The sequence below is a fragment of the Asparagus officinalis genome, chromosome 3 (genome assembly GCF_001876935.1).
Source record: "Asparagus officinalis chromosome 3, Aspof.V1, whole genome shotgun sequence".
Taxonomy (NCBI): Eukaryota; Viridiplantae; Streptophyta; class Magnoliopsida; order Asparagales; family Asparagaceae; genus Asparagus; species Asparagus officinalis.
Genome location: NC_033796.1, coordinates 4,524,266 through 4,540,880, shown reverse-complemented (window position 1 = coordinate 4,540,880; position 16,615 = coordinate 4,524,266). Strand labels below are relative to the sequence as shown.

At 32.6% G+C, this 16,615-nt stretch overlaps 1 protein-coding gene across 1 annotated transcript; it reads right to left on the bottom strand.

The window, feature by feature from the left end:
• LOC109832719 (eukaryotic translation initiation factor 3 subunit I-like) lies at nucleotides 584–9,520 on the bottom strand. Its single transcript, XM_020400121.1, has 8 exons — nucleotides 9,188–9,520; nucleotides 7,476–7,691; nucleotides 7,148–7,272; nucleotides 6,405–6,524; nucleotides 6,213–6,320; nucleotides 4,930–5,016; nucleotides 4,619–4,698; nucleotides 584–874 (listed from the first exon to the last, which is right to left on the bottom strand). The coding sequence occupies exons 1-8, from the start codon at nucleotides 9,369–9,371 to the stop codon at nucleotides 799–801; spliced, it is 996 nt and encodes a 331-aa protein (XP_020255710.1). The 5' UTR covers nucleotides 9,372–9,520; the 3' UTR covers nucleotides 584–798.

Sequence of the window (16,615 nt, the reverse complement as noted above, 5' to 3'; positions counted from 1 at the left end):
TCCATTTCTTTGATTTCTTCTTTTTTTTAGCAAACCAAACACTCCCAAAACAATTCTTTGATTTATTAGTTTTCCATTTCTTTGATTTCCCCTTTTTTTGGGGCAAACAAACAGGCAAAGAAAAGTAGGATGCTGCTACATTAGATGGGCGGCGGTGGCGAGTCGGAGGCCTCAAGCAAGTCTCAAGGGCAGTTCGATGGCGCGACGTCGGAACGAGACTCGCGACGACGCTTGAGACGGCTGATGAAGAGGTCGAGGCCCAAGAAGATACACTTGATGCTAACTAAAACATCTATGATTGTTAGGACGCAAAGTAGGAGGATCCTTTTGACCGGTTTAAACAAGTGATTGAAAATTTAAATTTTAAATAAAAAAATTACCACATTCAGCTTTTTGTATTGACGCTTTAACAAGTTACCTTGTTCCATTTCATAACATTTAGTCAGTTTTACACCAACGATAACCTTCAACCTTTGCTCTCCCAACATTTCTTTTCAAAGCGGGAAGGAATTTAGAGGGGTAAAGTGCTACTAAGCTAAACATTTGGTGATTTCCTTGAGATTAACTAGCAAATTTTCACCGCTCACAGCAAAGCAAAGATTTAACATTAAAATCCACCTCCACTGTTGGTAAATTACCGAGAGCAAGCTTGTGAAGTGAAAAACGTACATAAAAAATAAAACGGCAAAAGAAAACAGAGACATAATATTCATATCAGGATAACAATTGTGTACATGGTAATTTCACACCCCTCGTCAACGAACCCCAAGAACTACCCAAAAAGAGAGAAAATGTTCTTCAAATCTTGATATTGAAGTAATCTGAGTCAAAATGATGCAACCTGACATATCCATCTTCCCCACCGCTTGCAAAACTGTCACCAGAACATAAAAAGAATGAGAAGAAATAATCACGGTACTATTGACATCAAATATTCATGACATGCACACTGAAAAGTAATCAACTACATTTATTACCACCATATATAAAAAGTCAAAACATAATCATATAATTAAGAGACATCAAGTACCAATCATTACATAAGGGTTTACAATATGGCAATATCCAGTGGCTACTGCAACCAAAAGCCCGCTAATTGTTCGACTAATACCATCTAAAACATAGTCTCGAAAAACAAAAGTGGTTCAAGAATTCCACCATAGGGGTAACTACAAATCAGTGCGAATGCAGCAGATGGCCTCAGAAAAATGTCGTGTTTGTAAGTCTAAAATGTTTCGAATTTTAATCACTTGGAACTTCGATACTCATAGATTTTTAGCGTGCATAGACAGTACATGTAACCCTGAAATAATAAAGAATATTACTTATTTATGTAACACATATTACTTCCCCGTGTATACGTGAAAAATAGAAGTCAGCTTTGAGCAGCATGCATGACAAAGCGTGATAGTTGACATAGAAAGAAATAAAGTTCAGTCGAGTCAGAGAAGAGAGAAGGATTACCGCACCAAATACAAATGCCACTCAAATATGAATTGTGATATGCACATGCGTACAACAAAAGAAACAAATAGTTCACACAACCAAATAGCAGACAAAATGACAGAACACAAAAGAAAAATATTAAAAAAACAAAAATGAACATAAAATTTTGAAAGTAAAAAATGATAGCAATCATATTATTACCCAACCACCCACAACATTATGAACTCAACATTATCAAATAGCATAGAAAAACATTATCGGCTGATTCATTGAGCCACAATACGTAAAAGAACTACAAAGTTAAGAGATAAAGATAATTATACTCTATATATATATAACCTTTTAAGGGCAATAAAACTAAAAACAAAAATGCAGAAGCAAATTGGAAAAAAATATGGAAGCATTTCTGTGTTGAGAAGGAAAAAGAAAATAAAGAAAAAGAAAAGCAATATGTTCCCATTCTGTCAATGCCAGTATTGACGAGCTAAATATCCACACGCACAAGTATGAGCGCATGCAAAAACACAAAAGAAAGAAAAGAAAACAATAGAAAAAGAGAGGAAAACACTCCACTTATCCCACAGCAGGTAAATGAAATCAAACAGAAGGGAAACATAAGGAAAAACACAGTAATTATAAGATGTCAAGCCATGCTCCAACAAGAAAGGGACCAGACATGTTGCCATTCACACATGGAGGAAATAAGAAGAACATACAAGTCGATTAAAAGAGAATAAATAAAATGCACAGGAACCCTATAAAAAAGCCAAAGGAAAAAAATATATACAAGGGAGGAAATAGGCTATAGTAGCAGTAATGGCTCTCATACTATTTCATTGTCAACATTAAACTGAACAATCTCAGAATAGCGTATATTGTCAAATGGTATTTGCTGCAATCATGGAGCCATAATACACAAGGGTGCAAGTAGAAATTTGCTTCCTCTTAGAAATTGAGAGAAACTAAAATAAGGATGAAAACACGCGGAAAAACAGCCAAGAGAAACCCAAAAAATTAAGTGGAAAAACATCTAGAAGAAAAGGCTAAGGTAAGAATAGCTCTAAATTTTCAGGATAGCATTGTTCATCACTACCAGGCGGCAATCATTCAGGCACACAATCTCCAAGGGCAGCAAAAGAAATCCGGAAGATATTTAAAAGAAGTTTCACCTCGGCAAAATAGGCTGAAGTAGCAGTAATAGCTGTCATACTATTTCATCATAAAGTTTATACTGAACATGCTCAGAATAGCATATATTGTCAAATGGTATTCACTGCAATCATGAAGCCATAATACACAAGGATGCATATAGAAATTCACTTCCTCTTAGAAGGTAAGAAATAAGGATGAAAACACGTGGAAAGACAGTCAAGAGAAAACCAAAAAATTGTGGGAAAACATCTAGAAGAAAAAACAAAGGCTGAGGTAAGAATAGCTCTGAAATTTTCAGGATAGCATATATCACCCTCTACAGGCGGAAAACATTCAGGCATACAATCCCCAAGGCAGTAAAAGAAATCTGAAAGATAATTAATTAAGCGTCAACTTTCCTCAGAAAAAAAAAGTCGCATTAGAAAAGAGAATTAAAACTAGGGAGAAATATAGTAGGCAGGATACCCATGTTAACATCAAAAAACACAAAAGCAACAGAAAAACAGAAGTAGCTCTCATATTTTATTGTTTAGCATCAGCACTTAAGCTAGCTTAAGTTCTCAGAATAGCGTATATCGCCAGATACTACTGGCGGCAATCATTGGGCCACAATATCCATGACAGCAAAAGAAATTTGGAAGATAGTTCAGCTTCACCGCTCCTTTAGAAAAGGAATTATTACCAAAAACCCCTCCAACTTTGACCACTTATTAGGGAACCACCTACCTTTAAGTTCTAATTACATAACACATTGTCAGCTTCACATGCACAGCATGTGTTGTTTTAAACCTGACTTAACAGAAATATTGGCAAGAGGTCATGTAAGAAGAAAAAATGTTGGTAGCAGATTTTCATAATAAGTTGTCAAAGTTGGAAGGTTTTCATAATAATTGCCTTCTTAAAAAAATTAAAACGCAAAACTGAAATAAAGTCACATTATAGAAGAGAAACTAAAGATAGGAAAACTAAAGATAGGGAGAAAACAATAAGCAGGATTTAAGTGTAACATCAAAAACCACAAGTAAAGAGACACAGAGGTAGCTCTCATATTTTTTGTTTAGCATCAGAACCTATGCTTAAAGTGCTCAGAATAGCGTATATTGCCAAATAACATTGGCTACAATCATCGAGCACACAAACCTCAAAGGAAAGCAGGAAAGAAGCATGAATCCCTATAAAACACAGGAATTTAAATAAATTAAGCAGCTCTCCAACCTCACACAAAGAAGGTAGTTAACACAAAACAGCCTGTAGAAACAGAAACATAAACTAGTTGACACGGCCACTAAGGCCTAGTTTTGCTGCAAGACCTAAAAAGTGTTAGATGTTAACTCCATCAAATAGTGCATGCAAATGATCACTCCGGGTTATACTGAAACCACCCATATTGAGAGCTCTAACTCCTTACAACACTTGGGTTTATTTTTGACATTTATGACAAAAATGCTACCAAAATTTATCACGTAGAATAGTCACTTAGTTGGTCAAACCTAGCTTATTTGGATGAGCTGCTTATAAGCTAACTTTACAAAAGTCGGAGAATCCCAGCTTTTTAAAAAGAAGTTAAAAGCTAGCTTATGGGATTTACCAAACACGTAGATACCAAAAAGTTAGCTTAAAAGCTACTTTGAACAAAGAAAAAGTTCTCCTAGAGTCATCATCCCTCCGCTAAACCAACTGCAATAAGTCCAACCTCTTATTTCCTATCCAGACAATACAAATGCACCAAATCTGTAACTCTTGTTAACTTCTTCCTAAGAATCGAAATCTGGCATCAAGTCCCTAACTCTTGCTAACTTCCCCCTAAGAAATTGTAACCTATAACCTATCTCCTATCAAAATGCAGCCTTTATGCCATATCCTTAATGTCCTTTTTGTCCTTACTAGTAGCGAAATTTGTCTAACTTGCTGTAGGGCCAATTCAATTTGGATATATGTTACACAGCTAACCCCTCTTTACACAAAAGCTATCATGAATATAAACAAATGAAGTCAGAAAGAAAGAGATAAGACAGGTCACCTCCTTCCATCAGGATTAAAAGCCAGAGCATTGATTGGTCCAAAGTGACCTTTGACTCCCCCAATTTCTTCTTGAAGAATCTGTAAAGAAAAGTAGAGGAACCATGAGAAAATTTACAACCCAGTTAATCAGCTTATCATGGTTAAACGAAGAGGTTCAATAACAAATATAATGGAATAATACATATAATTTAATTCTCGTGGAATGAATATTGTATATAATGCAGGTATATATAATTCACCTTGTGAAAGAATTTTGCTTCAAACTTTCCTGCACGGTGATCAGTCATCGTAACATTCACTGTAATTCACCTTGTGAAAGAATTTTGCTTCAAACTTTCCTGCACGGTGATCAGTCATCGTAACATTCACTGCATCCTGGCCACCGCCAATCACCACCTACAAACTTTCCTGCACGGTGATCAGTCATCGTAACATTCACTGCATCCTGGCCACCGCCAATCACCACCTAAAACCAGATAAAAAACCACCAACAATCATGAGAATAAAAAGATATTATCTCTCAGAATAGTATACATAAGAATCAAGTCTGAAAACTTTTTCCTACGCAATTACCATGAACAAGACAAAAAAAGAAATTGCTTTTAAAATCAGCATATGACACACACACACACACATGCACAAGATGATCGAAAACATGCACAGTACCTAACTAACAATGCATAAGTGAAGTTGCTACAATCTTTTAAACAATTTCAATGGGGGGAAATGACCATTTTCAATGGTGCATCTTACTTGACATGATAAGAAGTACAGGGGAGGTAATTCCAATTTAAGATATGAATGAACTACTTAGAAAGGAAACGAAACTTGAACTATATTCCTTTATGAACTTCGCATAAAGGGTTTAAAGCTCAATCCATATCAACAAATTTTCTCAGTTGCAACCACATGTGCTTCAGTAGTTGGTTGTTCGTGAACCTACAGAGTATTAATGAAGAATATACTTCAGCTTTGCGCGGAATAGCAGGGATTCCAAAACAGAAGTAGGAAATATATACACCGCCTAGGAGAGAGTTCATTAGTCTCTTATCTAAACCCATCATCTCCCTAAGAATTTTACCCTAAGGTTGGGCTAGTACCATCCATTAAGGAAAAAAGTAACAAGCAATTTAGAAAGTATGTGCTTCATAAGAGTTTCCAGGAAGATTGTAAATATTTTGGTACAGTTACCTTCTGAACCATATGAAAACCCTCACATCCAACAATATATAATTCACTTGCCTTAAAAGCTATCTTAACTTGAATCCCCAAATGGATAGCACTATTCTCATTATCAAAGAAGGATAATTATGTGCCCCATATGTAAATAGCTTGACTTTTAGAATTATAAAATTCTACAGTTTTTTAATACACCTGAGTGTGTTAAACTTTTTAATAATTCTTTCACTTGTTTTACCCCTTTCATTTTTGTTTGTTTTTGTTTCTGCTTCTATTATATTTTCATACAAGCATAAACGCTAAAACAACTTTTTCTATAAGCATACGCATTCAACAATACTTTCAACTACTTAAACGCATACATGGTCGAGAAGCGGAGATATTGCGCAAGCATTCACTGGAGCACTTGTCACATAGGTCTTCAACAGAGTCAATTCGAGAAGCGGAGATATTGCGCAAGCATTCACTGGAGCACTTGTCACATAGGTCTTCAACAGAGTCAATGTTCTGGTGTCCCAAAGCTAACAAAATGAAATGAAGACAAAAAAAAGATTAGCCACAACTTAAAATGAAGATAAAGCATGAAACGATAGTTGACACCATACCTTAGCAGATTTATCCAAAGAACTTGTCAGGAAATGAGACCCATCGGCAGACTTTGAAATTGAAGTGATTCTCTTCTGATGACCAGTTTCCTTATCTGACTCCTTCAAAAGGCTCCCAGTCTACATGTTTAAAAGGCCGATGAAATTAACATTGTAATTCAATAGAGTAGGAAACAGTATGGAATTTAACTACAACAGGGAGCTGTAGCATCTATATCAATGATGATGCAAATATTGATGATGATACACAGGTGTGGTAAACAAGATGAATACAACCTCCATGACAACAAATACACACTTATTTTGCCCATTAGAAAGGAAAGGAACGCCTTGAATATTATGCCAAATTACATACAAAAAAGTCAATAATCACATTATCTACAAAAAACACCCTAGCATCAAATAATAAATCAAATTGACTATGAGCAGTCAAGTTTCTGAGAAACTATTTCCATTTTTTCATCATATCTTCTGTGTGTTTTATTTCATCTGAAACAGGGCTCAAATGAGGCTTTTGACGGGTTTTTTTTCTTGCATGTAAGCAGTAAGAACAATAAAGCAATGTGACTCAGATCTATGATGCAAAAGATAAACTGAACAGTACATGAAGGAAATTGGTTTAAGCAGTGAAGGAAAGGGAGGTAAACGTGATTATAAATTATAATCTTCTAAAAATAACACGCATGAGAAAAAAAGCGCAAAGAAGAAACCTTTAGAAGAAATAAACAAAAAGGGAGGCTCACCTCAGTATCCCACGTACGGAGTATTCCATCTTCTCCTCCGCTTATTATAGTCTTGTTTAAAGGTCCCCAAATAGCCCCAGTGATTCTCCCTGGACCCTTGATTGTGAGCACAGATTCCCCAGTTTCTGCAAAAGATAATAATAATAATAATCACGGATGTTTGAATGGACAGTGAAATTTGCACAAAAATAAAGGGAATTTTTTGTAAGAAGACTATACAAGCAGCATGGGTCTATGATTCCAATAACATAATTATCAAAGTGAACATTGGCATGTTAACTTAAGAATTTCAATGGCTTGAAGGAGACAGAGAAATAAAAGATCATACGTTCACTAGGATCTCTGGCAATTTGTTTCACTTGAATAGTGGGAGGATGACCCATAAAGGGATCGGTTGTTACAATAGCTAGCTTATCCCCCACAGAGAATTGCACCGATCTAGCTGGAGAATCGAAGTTGAAAGTATAAAGCTGAGCTCCTGTTTGTACATTCCACAGCTTCGCAGTCTGATCAGCACTTCCTGTAATCAGGCGCATAGAATCACCTGAACAAATTAAAAACATTGGTTAGCAAATAGTCCACCAGTAGACAGGTTGATGCAAAGGAAAAGAAAAACAAGTAGATACATTGTACTGTCTTTTGGCCATAAGCCAGTTAGGCCATGTTTGGATTGGTACCATTTTAAATTAACAATCCTTTATCCTTATAATGAAATAATGGGGTGTTTGGTTCAAACTTCAAAATTTTAACAAAGGAGGGAGGGGTGCTATTATAGTCTTGGTACTATTTTGTAATTGGCACTAGACCCAAAAAGACCACATTACGCTTAACTTCTCTAAAAATCACCTAGAGTTTTCTCTCTTTATCATTTCTCACCCGCTTAATATCACCCCTTTTTATTTCTTTGTGCGGTTTTGGTCATCCAAACTCATCTTTAAAGCATCTCTCGATAATTCTAGGATGATTGAAACTCAACTATACGATTGTTGGAGCTGCCTTTAAGTATATTTAACTATTTCAATTATTTTCTCTTTTATAGGCTACATATTTTAAAGCTGTGACTGTGTACCCATTTATATACTAATGCTTCTTTTCATGACATTTAATTTTACCTCATTATATTTCAGCATGAAACTCCATTAATGATGATTCTAGCTCAAAAGGAATTCACTTGTCTGCCCTTTAACTTGACATCTGATAAAATCCAGAGTCCTCAAAGTGGAGGAAAATCATGAGTTTGAGATTGCTTTGCTTGTTACATCATTAAGAAGCAATAATTCACTATTGGTAGGAAGAAGGGCATTATCACCCCTTTAGAATGACAAGTTCCCAAACATGACATATGTATTAGAGGTGTTAATAACAAACCGATCCAAACAAATTACTAAAACAATTAACCCACTATGGTCCCCCGGATTAGTAAATCCCAAGATTATAATGAGTTAAATTAGTCCCGGGATAAAACAAGTCCCTAAAACAAACATAGCCTTATTATGTCTTATTCAACCCAGTACCATTAGTTTTTGAAACCAAACTTATCGTAAGCAGCGTAATGTACAGCAGTTTATGAGAATGCACCAAATATTCAAAGAGTAGAACCAATTTAGTAAACATGCTTTTACAAGTTAAAAAGAGTAAAAAAAAATACTACTACTTAAATGACTTTGATGGATATTAGCATAATCAAATACACAATTCTTCTGTAACTAAAAAAAACTTACAGATTTGGAATAAAAATTCAAATTTTATGCTAAAATTCTTCATTTAATATAAAATGAGCAAGGAATTGCACGGAAAACATGACTTCCGGATATATTTCAGAATTTATTAAATTACTGTAATAGTAATGTTCTCCATTCAATTCATAAAGATCAAAATTAAAACTACGACTCCTCTTCATTTTTTTCCCACATAAAGGTATCAACGCTCTCTACTTTCTTCTCAAATCCATCAAATACCTCCAACCTAATCGAAAATTTTACGTAAAAAGAAAGAGAGAGAGAGAGAGAGAGAGAGAGAGAGGGAGAGAGAGGGTATTACGAGAAACGTCGCAGCTCCAAACAGCGCCGTTGTGGCCCTTGTAGACTCCAAGGCGCTCGCCATTATCAGCGAACCAAACAGTGGGATTGTGATCCTTAGCGCAGGAGAAGAGCAGATCGCCTTCTCTGTTGTACTTGAGGAAAGTTAGAGGCCTTTCATGGCCTTTCATCAGGATAGGCCTCATCTTGAAGTGATTGTGAAAAAATACGAAGAAAGACGAACCCTAGCTGCTTTATCTAGGGTTAGGAGAAACGCAGCACTCGTAGTCGTAATCCCCGCCTGCTTCTAGTGATCTCGAGCAGAGCTTTCTGGTGCGGAAGAGAAACCCTAACAGTGAACATAGGGGTAGCTTATAGATGGGCCGAGAAACCGATAGCCCATTTGATCCGTCGACATTTGGGCTGGGGTTATTTATTATTGGCTATATTGCGCTCTGAAGAAATTTTCTATTTAAACTCATTCCTTAATTTATTCTTAAAAATCGATCCTATTCAAACTTATTTACAAAAATCGACCCACTTTTTCATCACGTCAGCAAGAGTAGTGAAACTACATGCATTTAAGTGCAATTTAGACTTTATTGTTTAGTTTTTTCTCGATATTACTCCTTTGAATAGTCATGAAAAAAATACTATTAGGTTCCTCAAATTTAAGGTTATTATGAATTTAGTCTCTAAAATCACAGATTGCTATTAGATTCCCCAATTTTGATTTATTTTGAAATTAGTCCGCCAATAAAGAATAAAAATAGAAACGAAAGGAATTAATTTGAAGAAATTTATGAGAATTATAGGATAGTCCACCACAATTGATATTATTTAGAATTCCCTCTAGTTACTACTGCTACTTTTGATTGGATTGACTAATTTTAAACTACCTTAACAATTTGGGGATTTTGATAGCAATTTCCATGATTTGAGGGACTGATTTCAAAAAAAATTCAGACATAAGGTAATTTCCATGATTATTTGGAAAATGAATAAAATTTCAGTTCATTGACCAAAAGAAAACAATTTCCATGATTTGAGGCACTAATTTCACAATATGAACGATTTAAGAGACCAATATTGAACTCTCAAATCATGTTTATGTGCTTGTCTTGCACATTAACGTCATGAACGCGATATTCTATATGCGAGGGACTAATTTCAAAATAACTTCAAATATGAGGTAATAACAATTTCCATGACTTGAGAAACTAATTTCACAATGTGAATGATTCTAAGAGATCAATATCAAAGAACCCTCAATTCATGTTTATGTGTTTGCCTTGCACATTAACGTCATGAACGCGATATTCTGTAATCTCAGTATATATGTATTCAGTACTTAACATGGTGCCTTTGCTTTGTGAAATGCCCATATGGTTCAGTAACTTGCACAGAGATAGATGAGTTTTTTTGCAAATATTTAAATTTTAGAGAGTGAATCTGTAAATATGGTAGCTTTGAGGATATATATGAAAACATCTTTAACTTTTCAGCTCAATTCAAAACTTCAGTGACTGGAATAGGTCTTATTGTTAAGTATGTCATTTTTTAGATTTTCGCCATTAGTTTTTATGCCTCATTATAAAATGAATGTCACTTTAAAGAATCTAGTATTTTCACCTACAAACATTATATACTTTGTTAAAATTTATATTTTAGGTTGCATTTTCTTTAACTTTTTAAGTATGTTTGTGCTTTTGGTCATTTTTCTTTAACTTTTTTAAGTATGTTTGTGCTTTTGATTTCCATTTTTTTCCCTTTAAGTTTGATAATTCTCAAGTATTTTATTAGTTGTAATTGTAATTAATCATTCTCTAATTATATATAATCTCTTATTAATTTACATTTCCTTACTTTTTCAAGCCCTTTGTCACGCTATTATTTTATTATTTAATTATGTTATTTAATAGAAAATTTGAAATTTGTCCTTACTTTATATTCATATAATATTTAAAATCCTAGAAAAATTAAAAATAATAAAAATTTATTACGCTTATGCCTTACGCCTTTGGGTCTCACCTCTTATGGAGGACTACCTGTTACCTTGCATCTTAGTAGCCTTTCTAAAATATGATAATAGTATGAAAAAAATAACTTGTATTTATTTTAATTGTAATAGTATTGATAGTATAATGATTAATAGTATTTTTTAAATTAATAAATTACATTGTAATTTATTAATTATACGATTTAGTAAATTATTTACTACTAGGGTAATAAACTATTTATTAAACTAAAATGTAGTCACTAATAGTATATAATTATGCCATGTATAATACTATTATATTTAAAAGAGAAGAAACTATTTAATATATTATAATTATTTTAATAAAATATGAATAAATTATACTAATTATTCAAACTATAATAATTAACCATGCAACTCTTTATACATAATTTTATCATACAATTTATTCATTATAAATAAAGCTGTAATTGTTCAGGATTTATATTGCTATACAAGTCATTTCATTATTTTACATCCAACATAAATTTTTTTGAATAATTTAAAACAAAATAAATAAGCTCTCGTTCAAAACAGGTGCACTATACAAGTTTAATAAGAAAGCCTCCGGTCATCAATTTCAATTATCACATCTCATACTTCTGCCATGGACAGTTAGAAGGATGTGAAGATTAATGACCATTTTCATCGTTCAACAATGCGAACAACTTGAGTCTAACTGTAGTGCCCATGTTAATATTGCATCCTGTTTGCTTTTGTTATAGCACATAGTATAAATAGTTTTTTTAGAAACATGTCGATGACCTGTTAAAAAGTGATAATCCCTCGTTAATATATGTCAAATATAAACAAAATTTACACAAGAAATAAATTGAGACTAACTGTAACCTGTCAAATTCAAAAATATTTAAAAGAATATGTCTTTTTTTCTGCATAAGTATAAAAGGAATTATAACCTTCGAAGTAAGGAGTTAACTAATCAAACTCACTATATGGGCACTCATAATTTTAAAACAAAATAGCAATAGTTCTCCTTATTTCTAAACACTTAAAACATAATACTTAAATACATATTATTTAACAGGTAATATGAGGAATGTGATATCACATCACACTTCATTTAAAAGCACGAGTTCGAAAAAATCTTTTGGTAGACAAAAATACCCTTAGAATTCAAATACTAATCTATTAAGTAAGAGTAAATTGGTAAATTGATGAATTTTTATTTGATATACATAGTATGAATATAATGATATAGCCTAAATTAAAATATAAACCTAAATAAAATTATTAAATGCTAAATTTACAAACGTATACAAAATGAAGGGCGTATATGCAAAAACCAAACAAATTACCGAGAAAAATAATGTCTGTCTCAAAGGTCGAACCAAGGAATATCGCAGGCCTACAAATGTAGATAATATGGATGGGATATTTGCAAAATCCATCAAATAAATTAAAGAGACAAAAGTCATTCTCAAAATTATAAAAAAGAAAACTAAAACAAATGGTTGCGATCTATGGACACAACATGACGATCTCTCACTGACTATAATTCAAGTAATTCATGGTACTGCATAATTAGTTCCAAAGTTTAATCATACTATTATTATTTAAATATAACTCTATTTATAATTGTTATCCTCTCACATGCAACATCACATACCAATATATATAAGCTAAAAAATTACAATAATTTCCATAGCACTTTCATCTACTTCTATAGATATGTGCCTTTGTTATTTTATTCTTGTTAGATTATATTAAATTATTTTAAATCAATTAATTATATTGTATATTTATTCTATTTTTCATATCAAGAAAATAACAATAATTTTCACAACACTTTCATCTATTTTCTTCTTATTAGATTAGATTAGATTATTTTAAAGCAATTAAATAATTTTCACAACACTTTCATCTATTTTCTTCTTATTAGATTAGATTAGATTATTTTAAAGCAATTAATTATATTGTATATCTTCTTATTAGATTAGATTAGATTATTTTAAAGCAATTAATTATATTGTATATTTGATCTTTTTTTCAAATAAAAAATTACAATAATTTTCATAGCACTTTCATCTCCTTCAACAGGTATGTGCCTTTGTTACTTTCTTCTTATTAGATTAGATTAGATTATTTAAAAAAGTATGATTATGAAATTGTAACAATTTTCACATTACTTTCATCTATTTTTTTCTTATTAGATTAGACTAGATTATTTTAAAACAATTAATTATATTGTATATTTTATCTTTTTCAGATCATAAAATTTAATTATACTATTATTATTTAAATAGATACCGTTTGTGTAAAAGTCAAAGCGAATCTCACATGTATCTTAAATCTCAATGCCAATTGTATTACTTATACATGAGTGCTGGTTAAAATAAATTCATGTATGAGCTTAACTTATATGATCATGTTGATGTCTGATATCAAACAGTCAAATGGAACTAGGGGTATCCATCTGGGCCGGCCCGGGAAACCGGGCCTGGGCCGGGCAAAACCGAAGCCTGGACTCGGGCCCGGCCCTGAGAGGCCTGGGCTCCGGGCCAGCTCGTTTTTTTTTTAAATTTTTTTTTAAAATTTTAAAAAATAATAAATCATAAAATATACATAAAAATTATAAAAAATGACATAAATTTTTTTAATAACTTGAAATGACATAAATTATAAGTACAAAAATTATAAAAATAAAAGATGATAAAAATAATTTCTTTATTAATAACCAGTAAATCATTTACAAGTATAAATTTATTTTGAAATTCGTCGCATCACAATAGATGAGTAAATCCCAACTAGGTTGGCACCTACTCACCCATATCACTATCATTTGTAACTTTTTCCGAAATAATTCATTACAAATTTAAAGCTAAGAAAACTATCATTTGTAACTTTTTCCGAAATAATTCATTACAAATTTAAAGCTAAGAAATAAAAATTACAATTTAATGAATATTATCTAATCTTTATATCTATCTACTAGTCCCAACCCTTCAAATTTATCTTCAATTATAGTAATCTGATCGATGCCTTGTGTTCGCTTCTCGTACCTCCACCAATCTTGTAAGCACATCACCGCTTGTACAGTATACGGATCTAAGCATGTCCTGTGGTCGTCGATCAAACGTCCTGCTGTGCTGAATGCGGATTCTGAAGCTACCGTCGAAACCTGCACTGATAGTAAGTCACAAACCATGGTGGAAAGTATAGGATATGAAACCGATCCATATACTCTCCACCATTATAAAATATCTAAAGCATTTCCTTGACATTTAACTAAGGAAGCAGAAAAATATTCATCTAATTCAGAAACCTCTAATCCTGAACCAATTCCAGATCCACCAGTTAATTCAGCTACCATTGCATATCTATCAAAACTTATACTTTTACCTCGACATGTGCTCGAAGCTGAAAGCGCTGAAGTTGTAGACTGTTGTGCAGCTATACCATGTCTAGTTGCATACTCATCATATAATGTTTAAAAATAATTTCTAATAGATAAATGATGAGAAGTAGCAGTAAGGGTGGAACCATCATCTAAGTCTATAATATGTCCACCATACAATGACTATAACAAATTTCAAAGACCAATATCCTTCAAACATGGATCAATAAGAACTCCCAAACAAAAAATATGAGGAATAGACCTAAAATACTTATTAAATTTACTCTCCATTTAAAAAATTATATTTCAAAAAATATCATGCATACGATATTTGGCAAATTTTTTTGAATATTTAAAATTTGTAAAGCAACTAAAGTAATAGTTGGATAATAACAACTAGATAATAACATAGTAGCATCATAAAAAACTTATAACATCTCATTTAATTTACATATTAACAACTAGATAATAACATAGTAGCATCATAAAAAACTTATAACATCTCATTTAATTTACATATAATTGTCCATTCATCTTCACTTATTCCATAAGTGCAAAACTTATAACATCTCATTTAATTTACATATAATTGTCCATTCATCTTCACTTATTCCATAAGTGCTAGCAGAGCTAGAACTAGAAGCATAAAAATTTATAAAATCATTTATAATTTATTTATATTCTATTGCTACACTTAACATTGCATATGTGGAATTCCACCTATGGTCAACATCTTTTGGAATTAGTGGAGGCTTATAATTTTTCCTTTTATAATATTGTTTCCACATTTTAATTCTCATTTCAGAAGCATTATGCATATTAGCAACTGTTCTAACCTTTTCTATCATGGGTTTAATTTTAGAAAATGTACTTTGAACAATTAAATTTAAAATATGACAGATACATCTAACATGAAAAAGGTCACCATGACATGACAATGGCATAGTTGTTTTAATAAAATCAACAACTACATTGTTATTACTTACATTATCTAGTGAAAGAGAAAATATTCTTTGATCAATTTCTAGTTTCATAAGTTCTTCAATTATTAAATTTGCAATATTAATACTAGTGTGTGACTATTCAATTGTAATAAAAGAAACAACTTTTTTAAACATTTGCCAATTTTCATCAATCTAGTGTGCTGTGATAAATAAATAACTAGTTTGCACTCTAGATGTCCAAATATCAGAAGTTAAAAAAATTTTATAGTTAAAATTTTTAAAATAAGAAATTATTTTTCATTGTTCCTCCTGATAATATTTTAAAATCACACGTTGACAAGTTTGACGAGAAAATTTTGAAAATGCGGGATAAAAACAATCTCTAAACAAATCTTTAAATTCATCATCTTCTACTAATTTAAAAGGCAGGTTTTTAAGAACAATAAACTTGATTACGTATTTTCTAGCTCGGGCAGCGTCATAATTCCAACTACCGAGGGTAACAGAAGAGGAGAATTGGGAAATCGTAGACTATCGGATATCACCTTGAAGATTCTGACCTTTGTTGTGTTTTTCTATATGACATTTGAGATGGTTGGTGCCGCTCTTATGATGAGCTTGGAAAACCTGGTCGCATAATGCACATTTTTCCTTCTGGGAGATGATCCTACAGTGTTCATCCTTGGTGACGTCTATCTTCTCAAAAAAATTCCACACATCGGATCTCGACCTTTTAGGAGCTCTTGGTCCAGTAGATTCGTCGCCATCAGATTCAGGATTAATACCGGTAGGAGGAGGAGTTGTTGTAGGAAGACTCATCTCTGGATCGGTAGGAGATAGGTTTTGTTCTTCATAATCAGATCCAGAAGCCATTTGATGGACGTATTAGAAAATATAAGAGATTATAAGATAGTATAAGAGAGTATAAGATTGTATAAGAGAGTATTAGATGAGTTTTGTTGTGAGGAAATAAAGTGAAACCCCCTCTATTTATAGAGGCAACCCCTTAGGCAAATGACCAAAAAACCCTCATATTCTAGCCGTTTTTTGACCGTTTTAAAGGACAAATCGGTCAAATGGCAAAATATGATCGTTTGGCCGGTCCGGACCGGGCGGGGCCGGGCAACCCGGCCC